The sequence below is a fragment of the Felis catus genome, chromosome B2 (genome assembly GCF_018350175.1).
Source record: "Felis catus isolate Fca126 chromosome B2, F.catus_Fca126_mat1.0, whole genome shotgun sequence".
NCBI lineage: Eukaryota > Metazoa > Chordata > Mammalia > Carnivora > Felidae > Felis > Felis catus.
This window is the reverse complement of record NC_058372.1, coordinates 10,884,534-10,897,057: the sequence shown is the minus strand read 5'-3', so window position 1 is coordinate 10,897,057 and position 12,524 is coordinate 10,884,534. Positions and strand designations below refer to the sequence as shown.

The 12,524-nt window shown below is 42.4% G+C and overlaps 1 protein-coding gene across 4 annotated transcripts in view; it reads left to right on the top strand.

Annotated features, from left to right (window-relative positions):
* Positions 1 to 12,524, top strand: part of RNF144B (ring finger protein 144B) — a 186,521-nt gene that overhangs the window by 148,656 nt on the left and 25,341 nt on the right. For all 4 annotated transcript variants that reach the window (XM_023253627.2, XM_006931411.5, XM_003985746.6 and 1 more), the window contains one exon: positions 8,646 to 8,706. In XM_023253627.2, coding sequence (XP_023109395.2) covers positions 8,646 to 8,706 — 61 coding nt within the window. The remainder of the gene's footprint in view (positions 1 to 8,645; positions 8,707 to 12,524) is intronic.

The following is a 12,524-nucleotide window of genomic DNA, read 5'->3' as shown; positions in this document are numbered from 1 at the left end:
CTTCCTATGAGCTCAGCTGTGGCTCTGCCCCTGCACTTTTGTTTATCAGGAGTAGCTTCATTAGCAAGACAGTTAATGCCCCATCCAAGTACCCTTGGCTTATGGAGGAAACAGAAAAGGCATCTTTTCTTGCACGTCATGTGAGTTGGTGGGAGGCGGTGGCTACAGGTCACCCCGCTGGGGGCCCCGGAAGAGTAAAACTTGGCCTTCCTTGCACCATCAGGTACTGCCGGCCGTGGCAGGGCTCTCCTCACGTACTTGACCCGGGAATCGTGCCCAACATGGACTTACGAGAGGTGGGGCGCAGATTGTTTGCTCATAGCTCTACTTCAGGCAGGTCCTCCCCTGGGAGTTAGTAGCCCTGTTCTAACGGCGATGACTAATGGAGCCCTTCCCTCACAATGGAAGGGAAATAGCACCCGCCACTTGCTGGGGGAGCCCGAGCCGTGTGTCTGGGGCCTGTAAACTTGGAGTGGTGAACACATACCTACCATTACATGGCCTGAGTGATGGAGCTTCCTCTCTCTGCCAGCTGGCAGTGGAGGGCCGAGAACAGCTTCTCAACAACCAGCCCTCCCCCTAGCTCCTGGGGCATTGAAATGACCCGCCTGCATTTGGCTGCTAGAGCCCCCACATGCACCAGAGCAAGGATGCACCAAGAATGGGGGCTGCAGAATTTCTACAGGAGGGGCTTTAGGGTGGGGCACCGTGGAGGACCAGGAGAGAGGAACGGGGGGCAGTGGCGTGCTAAGGAATTTGAAGCTACGTTTGCAACATAAATACGGTTTTTACTCCTGTTGCGTGTTTATTGGGGTGGTTTCGGTAAAGGTTGCTGGAATTCGAGCGATCCGTGTGTTCCCCACAAAGTCCCCGTCAGCACAGCCCCCACTTGCCATCTCTTCTCACACTCTTCCTTCGTATCATCAGTGTGAGGTGGGGCAGAGAGGGAGGAGGAGGACGCCCAGGCAGGCAGCCAGAGCCCTGATGCTGCGGTTGAAAGATCTGCACGGGAAGGGACCAAAGTGTGTCTGTCATAACCTTTGGCTGCGATGCATGTTAGCCCGAGAAGAGTCGAAACGTGGGGTGGCGACAGATAAAGAAATCTGCTATGCCGGCGTTAATAGATATTCTTGAGATTCCCAGTTGAATTTTATTTCGGAATGTATTTAAGGCTTTGCTTTAAAACTGCGTATAAATGGGGGTGCCTGGGTGGCTTAGTCAGTTGAGCATCTGATTTCCGCGCAGGTCGTGATCCTCGTGGTTTGTGGGTTCGAGCCCCACATCGGGCTCTGTGCTGACAGGGCGGAGCCTGCTTAGGATTCTCTGTCTCCCTCCCTCCCTCCCTCCCTGTCTCTCTCTCTCTCTCTCTCTCTGCCCCTTCCCGACTTGTGCTCTCTCTCTTTCTCAAAAATAAACATTAAAAAAAATTAAAAACCGATTATAAATGGAGAATAACGTTTCTGATTCTGAGCTTTTCCTTTAAAGGCGGCTATGAGAAGAAGCAGCAGCAACGGGTTGAATGTGCCATGTGGATGTGCTCATGGGCGTATCCCTTTTACCCACAGAGCAGGCGGGGGAGAGAGGCAGGGGACCGTGTGGGGAGGTGCACGGAAGCCTCTGTGGACGGGTGAATAAAGAGTAGCAAAGGCAGCCCTCTTGAGGGAATTATGAGGATAATTCTGGCCCTGGAGTTCTAGCTTCCGCCATGTTTTCCACGTCCCCAGAGGGCCCTGCCTTCTGGTTTCTCAGACAGTTATACCCTCTTGTTTTTTCCAGCAGGTTCCATATCTTGTATGTAGGGAAGGAGATGTGAGCTTGGTTAGTACACTCGATGGATGTGCCATTTTTCCTTTTTGGGTAGAAAGTGCGGTTCTTATTTTCTGGGTCGAGATAAGAAACATTGGTAATTTTTGTGTAAGTGTGATAAGGCACTTATCCATAAAACTGGGACTGGTTTTTGGTTTTTTTTGCCAGCATTTTTGCAAGTCATAGCCCCTCAAAAATTGCCAAGGCCTTGACATGCTATAATGATCTCCTCGTGGTCAATTCCATCTTCAAATATACTGGTCCCTGTATTCTTTGTTGGGTCTCTTTGATTTTTTAAAGCAACTGTAGCAGAAATATGATTTGAAAGGCCAAACCCAAGTAAAGACTAGGCTTTCTTTTTTCTTTTTCTCTTCTCACCTGGCTTTCTAGACCTTGATGAGAGGTACTTACATGAAGCCCACCCCTAGCTTCGATGTTGGAACCATTTCATTTTCCTGACTAAAAGACAATTATGTTTTTTTTTTTTAATTTTTTTTCAACCTTTTTTATTTATTTTTGGGACAGAGAGAAACAGAGCATGAATGGGGGAGGGGGAGAGAGAGAGGGAGACACAGAATCGGAAACAGGCTCCAGGCTCCGAGCCATCAGCCCAGAGCCCGACGCGGGGTTCGAACTCCTGGACCGCGAGATCGTGACCTGGCTGAAGTCGGACGCTTAACCGACTGCGCCACCCAGGCGCCCCAAGACAATATGTATTTTAATCATATATAGTATTTTATTTGCAAGATATTCAACAATTTTCAGTATTATGGGAATACACCGCTTTCGGCATAAATGTTTCTCTGGCAAACAGGCTCCACTCTCTGCCGCCCTTTTTCTTCTTTGGTTTTTGTAGGGCTAATGTCGGTCTAGGTGGTGATGTCTGCTCAAATATTATAATCATAGTTAATATAGTAAACGAGGGGGTGCCTCACCTTTAATTTCTTCTCAGTTGCGAATGTTAGGTCTATCCAGTTAACCTTCATGTGTAACATTTATAGCACCCCCCCCCCCCCCCCCCCCCCCCGATGTGTATGTATATCCTGAGAGCCCTGGTTACACTTGGCTACAGTTGGAGTGGAATGGAAAAGTGAAGACTTTCAGCAAAGTAGGACCTGAATCCTCAGGTTAATTTTTACCAGAAAAAAAAGATAGAGATTATGGGCAATTAGTAGCTTTTGTTCTGATGTTACTGCTTTTGTTCTGTTAAAATGAAACTGAACTTATTTTATCTTTGAATTAAATTTTCTTTCTTTTTGGAAAGAATTTCTAGAATGATGAGGAGGAGAAAAAGTGGTTTTTCATAGGAGGAGAGAGAAGTTTTTCTTTTTTCTTGAACAGGCAGATTAATATAAATTTCAAAGGAGAGATAGTAAAAAAAAATCACTTTAAATCAAGGTAAGAATTTTTTAGTAGTTGATCTGAGGCAATCGTCCTGTTGGTGGTTGAGAAGATACTTAGGAATGTTTGTTTCTATGGCTTGAATGTGGGTCTGGTTATTAGTGGATTAGAACCCACTGAATAAAAAAAATATCAGTAGTCCATACTGACCTGAATAAATAAATGAATAATAAATGGGAGAGAAGGGACTGATCTTTCTTTTTTTTTTTTAATTAATTAATTTTTAAGTTTACATCCAAGTTAGTTAGCATATAGTGCAACAATGGTTTCAGGAATAGATTCCCTAGTGCCCCTTACCCATTCAGCCCATCACCCCCGCCATAACCCTCTAGCAACCCTCTGTTCTCTATATTTAAGAGTCTCTTATGTTTTGTCCCCCTCCCTGTTTTTACATTATTTTTCTTTCCCTTTCCTTATGTTCATCTGCTTTGTATATTAGATTCCTCATATGAGGGAAGTCATATGATATGTCTTTCTCTAATTTCGCTCAGCATAATACCCTCCGGTTCCAACCACGTAGTTGCAGATGGCAAGATTTCATTCTTTTTGATTGCTGAGTAATACTCCAGTGTGTGTGTGTGCCCACGTGTGCACGCGTGTATATGTACATACACACACACACACACACACACACACACACCACATCTTCTTTATCCATTCATCTGTTGATGGACATTTGGGCTCTTTCCATACTTCGGCTATTGTCGATAGTGCTGCGGTAAACATTGGGGTGCATGTGTCCCTCAGAAACAGCACACCTATATCCCTTGGATAAATACCTACTAGTGGGTCGTTTTTTGAGGAACCTCCGTACTGTTTTCCAGAGTGGCTGCACCAGCTTGCATTCCTACCAACAATGCAAAAGAGATCCTCTTTCTCCGCATCCTTGCCAACATCTGTTGTTGCCTGAGTTGTTAATGTTCGCCACTCTGACAGGTGTGAGGTGGTATCTCATTGTGGTTTTGATTTGTATTTCCCTGATGATGCATGATGTTGAGAATTTTTTCGTGTGTCTGTTGGCCATCTGGATGTCTTCTTTGGGGAAGTAAGGGACAGCTCTTTCTTTCAGTAGAAATTCTAATTTCTGAAATTTCTTTCAGTAGAATTCTAATTAACAAATACAGAGTGAAGGGTAGAAATAGAAAATCGTCATTAAGCAATTACCACAGTAATAACTATTGTAGGCGAGAATTATCAATAGATACAACAATAGTGGAGCAAAGGTACGATGAGAAAGAGGATATTTGCAGAATCTCAAAATGTATCCCTGCGAGAACCTTTGCTGATGACAAAGGGTGAAGAAATTTGGTAGACACCACCTTGACCAAGCTAAAAAGTCAACACCGCCAGTAATGAGATGGGTGTCCTCGTGTACCTCCTGATGGCTCAACATCACTTCTGTGATATTCTTGCCAAAAATGCACAGCCTCAACCTAATCATGAGAATGCATCAGACAAACCCAAATCAGAGAACAGTGTACAACATAACTAGCCTGGACTCTTCCAACATGTCAAGGTTGTGAAAGGCAAAGACAAACTGAGGACTTGCCACAGATTGGAGAAGGCTAAGTAGAGGCACAGCAATTAAATGCAATCCAGGATCTTGGACTGAAAAACAAAAAAAAAGACATAAGTGGGACAGTTTTTGACCTTTGAATAAGACTTGCAGGTTGTTTGTTTTGTGTCAATGTAAGTTTCATTATTTTAATTATTAGCCATGGGACGCCTGGGTGGCTTAGTCGGTTAAAGTGTTCAACTCTTGATCTCTGCTCAGGTCATGATCTCACAGTTCATGAGTTTGAGCCCTGTGTTGGGCTCTGCGCTGCCTGAGTGCAGAGCCTGCTTGGGAATCTCTCTCCCCCTCTGTCGGTGCCCTTGCCTCTCGAGCATGCTTTCTTTCTCTCTCTCTCTCTCTCTCTCTCTCTCTCTCTCTCTCTCTCTCTCTCTCTCTCTCCCCCCCCCCCCATAAATAAATAAATAAATAAATGCATGCATGCATGCATGCATGCCATGGTTATGTAAGGTGTTAACAGAAGGAAAAGTTGGGAGGATGGGATTTAGGAACTCTACCTAAGTTTTGCAATTCTTTGTGAGTCTAAAATTATTTCCAAAAAGAAAAGTTACAAAGGAACATTCTGATATGATTTTGAAAAATTTGGAATTTCTTTTTTGGCAGGAAGAGGAGAGTGATATATCAAAAGACACCTCTTTATAATCTCTTCTGTTGGGGTTTCAGTTTTGCAATCAGTTTTAGAGTAATTGTGATTGTTTTGGGTTTTGTTTTGTTTTTATTTATTTTTTTTAAAATTTTTTTAATGTTTATTTATTTTTGAGACAGAGAGAGACAGTGCATGAACGGGGGAGGGTCAGAGAGAGAGGGAGACACAGAATCGGAAGCAGGCTCCAGGCTCTGAGCCATCAGCCCAGAGCCCGACGCAGGGCTCGAACTCACGGACCGTGAGATCATGACCTGAGCCGAAGTCGGACGCTTAACCGACTGAGCCACCCAGGCGCCCCTGTTTTGTTTTGTTTTTAAAGCAGTAGCCCTTTAACCTGTGACCTGATAGAGCCTTTAATAATTATCCTCACATATTTATTTCCAGGTAAAAAAACCTTGAGCAATGGTGACTTACTCCCAACGGCAATGGAACCAGGATTTTAATTCTTTGGGTCATCTTTTTTTTTTTTTTTTTTTTTTTTAAACAAGGTCTGGCTTTCTCTGACCTAAAGCCATGGGTATAATAGAAACATTTCAGAAAACTAGTCTAATCTTAATATCCAACAAATTGTAAGATCAAGATGTGGATTTTTGTTCCCCAAGGAGCAGATTAAAAAAAGAAAACCTTATGTGTCTGTATTGCCTTCTGAGTAATTTAAGTTCCTTGAGGGGGCCTTCTGGGTCTCCTTTCCTCATCTGTATCCCTGGCTTCCAGCCAGTGCTATACTCTTCCTGGATCATGGAGCAGAATATGGAGAAAGTGCAAATCTAAGTGGTGGGGGACTGGGAAGAGAATGGTGTGATGGAACTAACTTTTTTTTTTAATCTCAAATTTCAATAGAAAAAAATTTGATTTGCCTTACTAAGGCTTAATTCCATAAAAATCTTTGATCTCTGAAAAATGATAAATAGATTCAAAGTAGAGTAAGTAACCAAAAAAAAAACCCAAAAACAAATTAGAGACCTCTGACTTCCCCGTTGGCAGTAATGTGTCCCCTGATGACATTTATTTTTCTAGTTTAAAATTAAACATCCATCTCTCCTGTTGTTGACTTTTTACTGCATTAATTTGTGTCACTTTTTCATTAGCATTTCATCTGTGTCTAAAATACTTCATCTCCTGTTTGCTTTGTCTTCCAGAAACTGTATTTGACCTTAGCTGTTACATAAATTGCATGTCATTGAAAAACAAACAAACAAACAAACAAACAAACAATTTTTAAGAGTTGACTTTGAGGGGTTTGAAGAAGTTCTTCATCAGTCCAGAAACTGTTTTAGATGGAGGCGAATTGAGTACAGGACTGTCCCATAGAATGAGATCTTTTTTGGGGGTGGGGGTTGAAAATAGAGACACAGATCCTCACCGAGGTCTGTTGGGTCCAGATGACAGCATCTCCAAGTCACCTTGGCCCGAAGTTGAAGTAATATTAGATTATTTGTCCTCTGCCTACAATGAATCAACAACTAAGGAACTAAATTCAGATTCCTGAATGCCTCTCCTGCCTTTGGCTGCTTATGTCTTCTGTCCCCAATTCAGAGGGGGTTTTTTTGTTTTTTTGTTTTTTTGTTTTTTGTTTTTGAGACACCTTTGTCTTTTAGGAAAGATGCCCAAGTGGTATGTATTCTAACAGATGAAACAAAACTGGCTTCCAATGTAGTAAAAGTCTAACACCCATCATATAAAATTAACCATAATTTTTTTTACAGTGATTTCTCAGGAGCTTTATTTAAGGCGGCAGATGCAAATGCAACCTTCCCCGCTAGCTGGAGAAAAAAATTCTGTAATTAAGTTAAATTAATGTTTTACCATACTTGGGATGGAGAAGACTGAACTTGCCTGTTTCGTGGTCCTTCATACGTTTTAGCTAACTTAGTTTAATTCATTTGCAAAGTAAACAAATTGATTTTTTGTGTGTGAGAAGGAGGATTAGATTCTGGATACCTTTTCAAAAATATTTGTTATGTACAATTTTAAACTGCCTCATTTTTTTTTTCACTCTTGTTTTCTTAACGCAGACTTCCTTTCATTAGTTGAACTAATGAACTTCTGTCTAGATATATTTTATGCCAAAGAATATGTAGTGTGTTAGAGTCAGAATTGCTAAGGCTAAGACTGTGTCCTGTATCAACTTGCTAAATGTTTAGAAGCCTAGTATCACATCTTTTAGTTTTCTCAGTTATGTATCTTTTTAAGCAACGTCAATAGAGTTGACGTCAATGGAACTATTATTTTTAGAATGCCAGTTTAAGAGCATTTGGCTTTTCCTGCATCTGACTTTGAAATGCAATTTAAGAAGATTAATCTGAAATGTCCTTTGGCCAGGTATGAATCATTGTCATTTACCAGTAAACCTTTGAGTTCATATTGCCATCTGAAATGGAAACGGAGGAGTCTAGCCACAAGAAATAGCTGTAGCATTTTAGCATCTTTAGCATTTTCTTTCCTTTTTTAAAACGTGTTTATTTTTGAGAGAGAGAGAGAGAGAGAGAGAGAGCGCGCGCGCGCGCATGAGCAGGGGAGGGGCAGAAAGAGGGAGACAGAAGATCAGAAGCAGGCTCTGTGCTGACAGCAGCAAGCTTCATGCGGGGCTTGAACTCATGAACTGTGAGATCACGACCTGAGCTGAAGTTGGATGCTCAACCAACTGAACCACCCAGGCTCCCCTTTAGCATTGTCTGCCATGGCATAGATGGCAATCAATGAAACCAAGGGCCCCATGAAGTGATTTTTGCCTGAAGGAGTGATTTTTATATTGCTTCAAAGGTTCTATTCCCCAGGAAACTAATGAGGTTTTTATAATTCCTGAGGCACTACCTACCTGATCCTAGTTTTTAGGGGTTCTAAAGCTAGGACTGTAATCTTTTAAACATTTCTTAAATGAATGTGGAGGGGAAAGGAGCATCTTTTGTATACGTACACAAATAATTGAGGTGGTCCAAAAGCTTGGTTGTCTGGTCTTAGTAGCTGTTGACAGAAGAATGGAAGCTGACTGGTGGGTCCGGTCATGGGTGCTTTGAGTAGTGACTCCCAGCCATGGCAGAGGACTGGGGCCGATGTCGGAATTGCTCTTTGTGTTACCATGTGAACTGTGGGGAGAAAAAGCAGTTGGAGATCCACTGGTATAAAGTCAGCCAGATGAGAAGGAGAGGTCCTAGAAGGCTGGAATTCTGGGCTCCACTGATGACAGAGACCTCATCTCTTTAATATCTCTGGTTTCAGATTGCCTGCTTGGTACCTGTGGACCAGTTTCAGCTTTATCAACGGTTAAAATTTGAACGAGGTATGTATGCATGCTCCTGTCTATCCCGATGGTGGGTTGTGGCTTTACAATATGTCATCTGCGCACTAACCTGAAACCATCGTGTAAGGTTGGGGCGTCTGTGGGCTGTCAACAGAGCCACAAGGACACGCCAAAAGGGGAAAAACTGTAATTGCAACACAAAATTTCAGCTTTCTCAGCCAGAGGCAGAAAAAATGCGGACGAGCAGGAACTAGAAGCTTCCTTATTTTGGTTGCTTTATATTTTTAATTTGGCTCACGTGAAGAGAGGTTCTACAAAAGCTGGGATAGTTTCACAAAAGAACATGTTCCTTAAAATGGGTTTTACCACCCATTTACCCCTCCTGAAGATCACTTCAAAACATGAATCAACCCAAACATTTTTATTGCTGCTTGTGATACTCACCATTCATTCCTTTGATACTAATAATCATAGTGATGGCTGAGTGTGTCCTTCCCATGTGATCTACAATGCATCAGACTCATTTTCTTTCTCACTTTGGCCTTGGGGTAATTGATAGGGCTTTTTTCTTTGTACTGTCTTTTTACCTGTAGGATTCATTCATTCATTCATTCATTCATTCATTCATTCTTTTGGCTTCTTGCAGATCTTTTTTAAGGAGCCCTTTCCCTGCTGTCACACCCTGTACATTTTTAAAAAAAAATTTTTATCGTTTATTTTTGAGAGATGGAGCACGAGCGGGGGAGGGGCAGAGAGAGAGAGGGAGACACAGAATCTGAAGCAGGTTTCAGACCTTGAGCTGTCAGCCCAGAGCCCTATGTGGGGCTCGAGCTCACGAACTGCGAGATCATGACCTGAGCCGAAGTCAGTCACTCAACTGACTGAGCCACCCAGGTGCCCCGACACCCTGTACATTCTTGAACTAAATGGTCTGTTTTTCCATATCTGAGAAATAGGAGAAAATTGCTTTTGGGTCTCATTGAGTACCCAAAATAAACTCTCATACAGCATGAACATACAGTTTTCTATTGATAACTTTTAAATCTGTGTTAGTAAAGTCTAGAGGTGAGGGTAGGGGGAAAGAGGTACGTTTATGTCTCTGGTGCCAGTAAGTTTGATAAACACAATTACCTTTACCTCATTTAGTTTTTGCAGTCACTCTGACAGATGATTCTTACATGAGAAAAGAAGACCATGCAGAATATGAGGGGACAAGAGTAGACCAGCGGGGGAGTCATGGGATGGCTCTCACTACCTAGGACCAAGGTTTGGCCAGTTTCATAGGCTAATTTTTTTTTTTTTTTTTTTTTTTTTTTTTTAGCAAGCCAAAAGCAGATTCATCTCTCCTGGGCAGATCATTTAACTACATTTTTAAGGCTGAAATATTAAAATGGAAATTACTAAAACAATTCTTGGACTAAATTACTTGAATTACATTTTTGCCTCATAGGAAGATGCAGATAACGGGTGAGGAAATAGTTAGGATGTTGTTGAATGTGGAATCTGAACCAGCAAAGTCAGGTGAATTTTAGGTTTGATACATGAAGACACAGCCCCGTGAATCAGTCCTGTGTGGATTCTCAGCCAGCTGGAGAAGTTAATGATGGGGTACTTTACATCTCAGATCTAGCCATGCTGGCTGATTAATACAGCCCGGGGTGCTTATTGGGTGTGATGGCCAGAGATGATAATGTCAAACACCTGGCCTGCCATTCTCCCACTTTATCCCAGTATCCTCTGTTATAAAGATAAATTACTGTGGGAACACAGACATTCCAACTATTCACCCCACACATGGATGTGGCTGTAGCCAGTGCAGTGATTTAAGGGGTCTTACCTGGAGAAAGTCAAAGAAGTTAGACTGCATTTTCAGTCTTCTTAACTGGTGAGCTCTGTCTGTCTCACTAGTCCTACTCAGTAACCGGGGCTCTGCCCATTGTTGGTATGCCCTTGGCCTATACGCACCTCTGCTTTCTCCTGCCCTGGACCTCCTCCTCACCTGCCTGCGGCCCCATCTGCCAGGGGCAGGCCTCATTCTTCATTGTTTACATTTTACAGACTACTTACTAGCTGAAGTGTCGTTTTGTAATTCATGAGACAAATTCTAAGAGTACTAGGAATTAAAACTTTGTGTGAGTTGGTTCTCACTGATGAATATAAGCTTTTAGTGTATTTAAAACATAGTGGCTAAGAGCCTCGGCTGGGAACGCAGGCCCTACGGCTTACCAGCTGCATGACCTTGGACAAGATACTTAATTTGTGTACCTGGATTTCCTCGGCTGCAACATGCGGATGATGTTGGTTCCCCTCCCATGTGGTTGGGATGAGGACTAAATGAACTAAAACATGTAAAGCACTTCCTTGAGTACTTCGTTTCCGTGTTCAAAATGTCAACAGCTGTTGATAATAAAAATACTAATAATTTCAGAGGGGCACCTTTTACATTGATGCATATGCAGTGTTCTTGTCTTATTCCCCAAATGGGATAATCTTCACATTCTCTAGGAAATATCCCCATATTGAAATAGAGAATAGGGGCGCCTGGGTGGCTCAGTCGGTTAAGCGTCCGACTTGGGCTTAGGTCCTGATCTCGTGGTCCGTGAGTTCGAGCCCCGTGTCGGGCTCTGTGCTGACAGCTCAGAGCCTGAAGCCTGTTTCGGATTCTGTGTCTCCCTCTCTCTCTGACCCTCCCCTGTTCATGCTGTGTCTCTCTCTGTCTCAAAAATAAATAAACGTTAAAAAAAATAAAAAAAAATGAAATAGAGAATACGATTATCTTGTTAGTGGGATTAGAACATGTGAAGTTAATTGGCCACATCGTGTGTGTGTGTGTGTGTGTGTACACATACATTCTTGAGTTTGGACAAATTGATGACACACATGTGCCATTACAGTATCATACACAGCGTTTCACTGCCCTAAAATTCCTCTAGGCGCCACTTACTCATCTTTTCCCTCTACCCACTGGCTGCCACTGATCTTTTTAATGTGCCCATAGTTTTGCCTTTTCTGGAATGTCCTACAGTTAGAATCATGCAATATGTAGCCTTCTCAGGTTGGCATCTTTCACTGAGCAATACGCTCTTCAGTGCTACATCCATGCTTGTGGTAGGAAAAGACTTGCTGCGGGAGAGGTCCACATGGAAAATCATCGGCCAGGACTCTCATTCTCCCCCAGAAAGCTTAGATAGATGTCCGCACACTTTACTTTGTGATTGGGACTTTTTGATGTTCTTGTAGTGTTCAGCCCTACTTCTGATTGGCTTATTTATTCATCAGGTGTGTTAATATACTCGGTCCAGTTACAGTCAAGTTGGGGAGGCCTTAGAGCCAGTTTATAGGTAGCCTTGCATATCTTTGCTTTGATGCATTATAAATTGATCAAGCAGTTTTACTCATACGTGGAATTTATTTTTTCTCACAAGTTCCAGGTGGATGTCCCATTACCCATCCCACAAATTGATAATGGATTTTATTATTCCTACTTTGTAGATGAAGAGAGTGAAAACTGGAGAGGTTGAGACTTGCCCAGCATCACATAGACTGTGTCTAAGCTTCCTCATCTATAGATTGTGTGTTGTGTTAATTGCATAATTTTTTACTAGGGTAATATGTACCTGCAAAACATAAAACTTACCATTTCATCCATTTTAGGTGTACAATTCAGTGGCATTAGGAACACACACAGTGTTGTGTAACCATCACTACCGTCTATTTATCACCCCAAGCAGAAACTGTAGTCATTAAATAATAACTTCGCATTTCCCTTTTTTCCCCCGGCCCTTGGTAACTTGTAATCCGCTTGCTGTTCTGTAAACTTGCCTAGTGTAGATATTTCATTTAAGTGGAATCATACA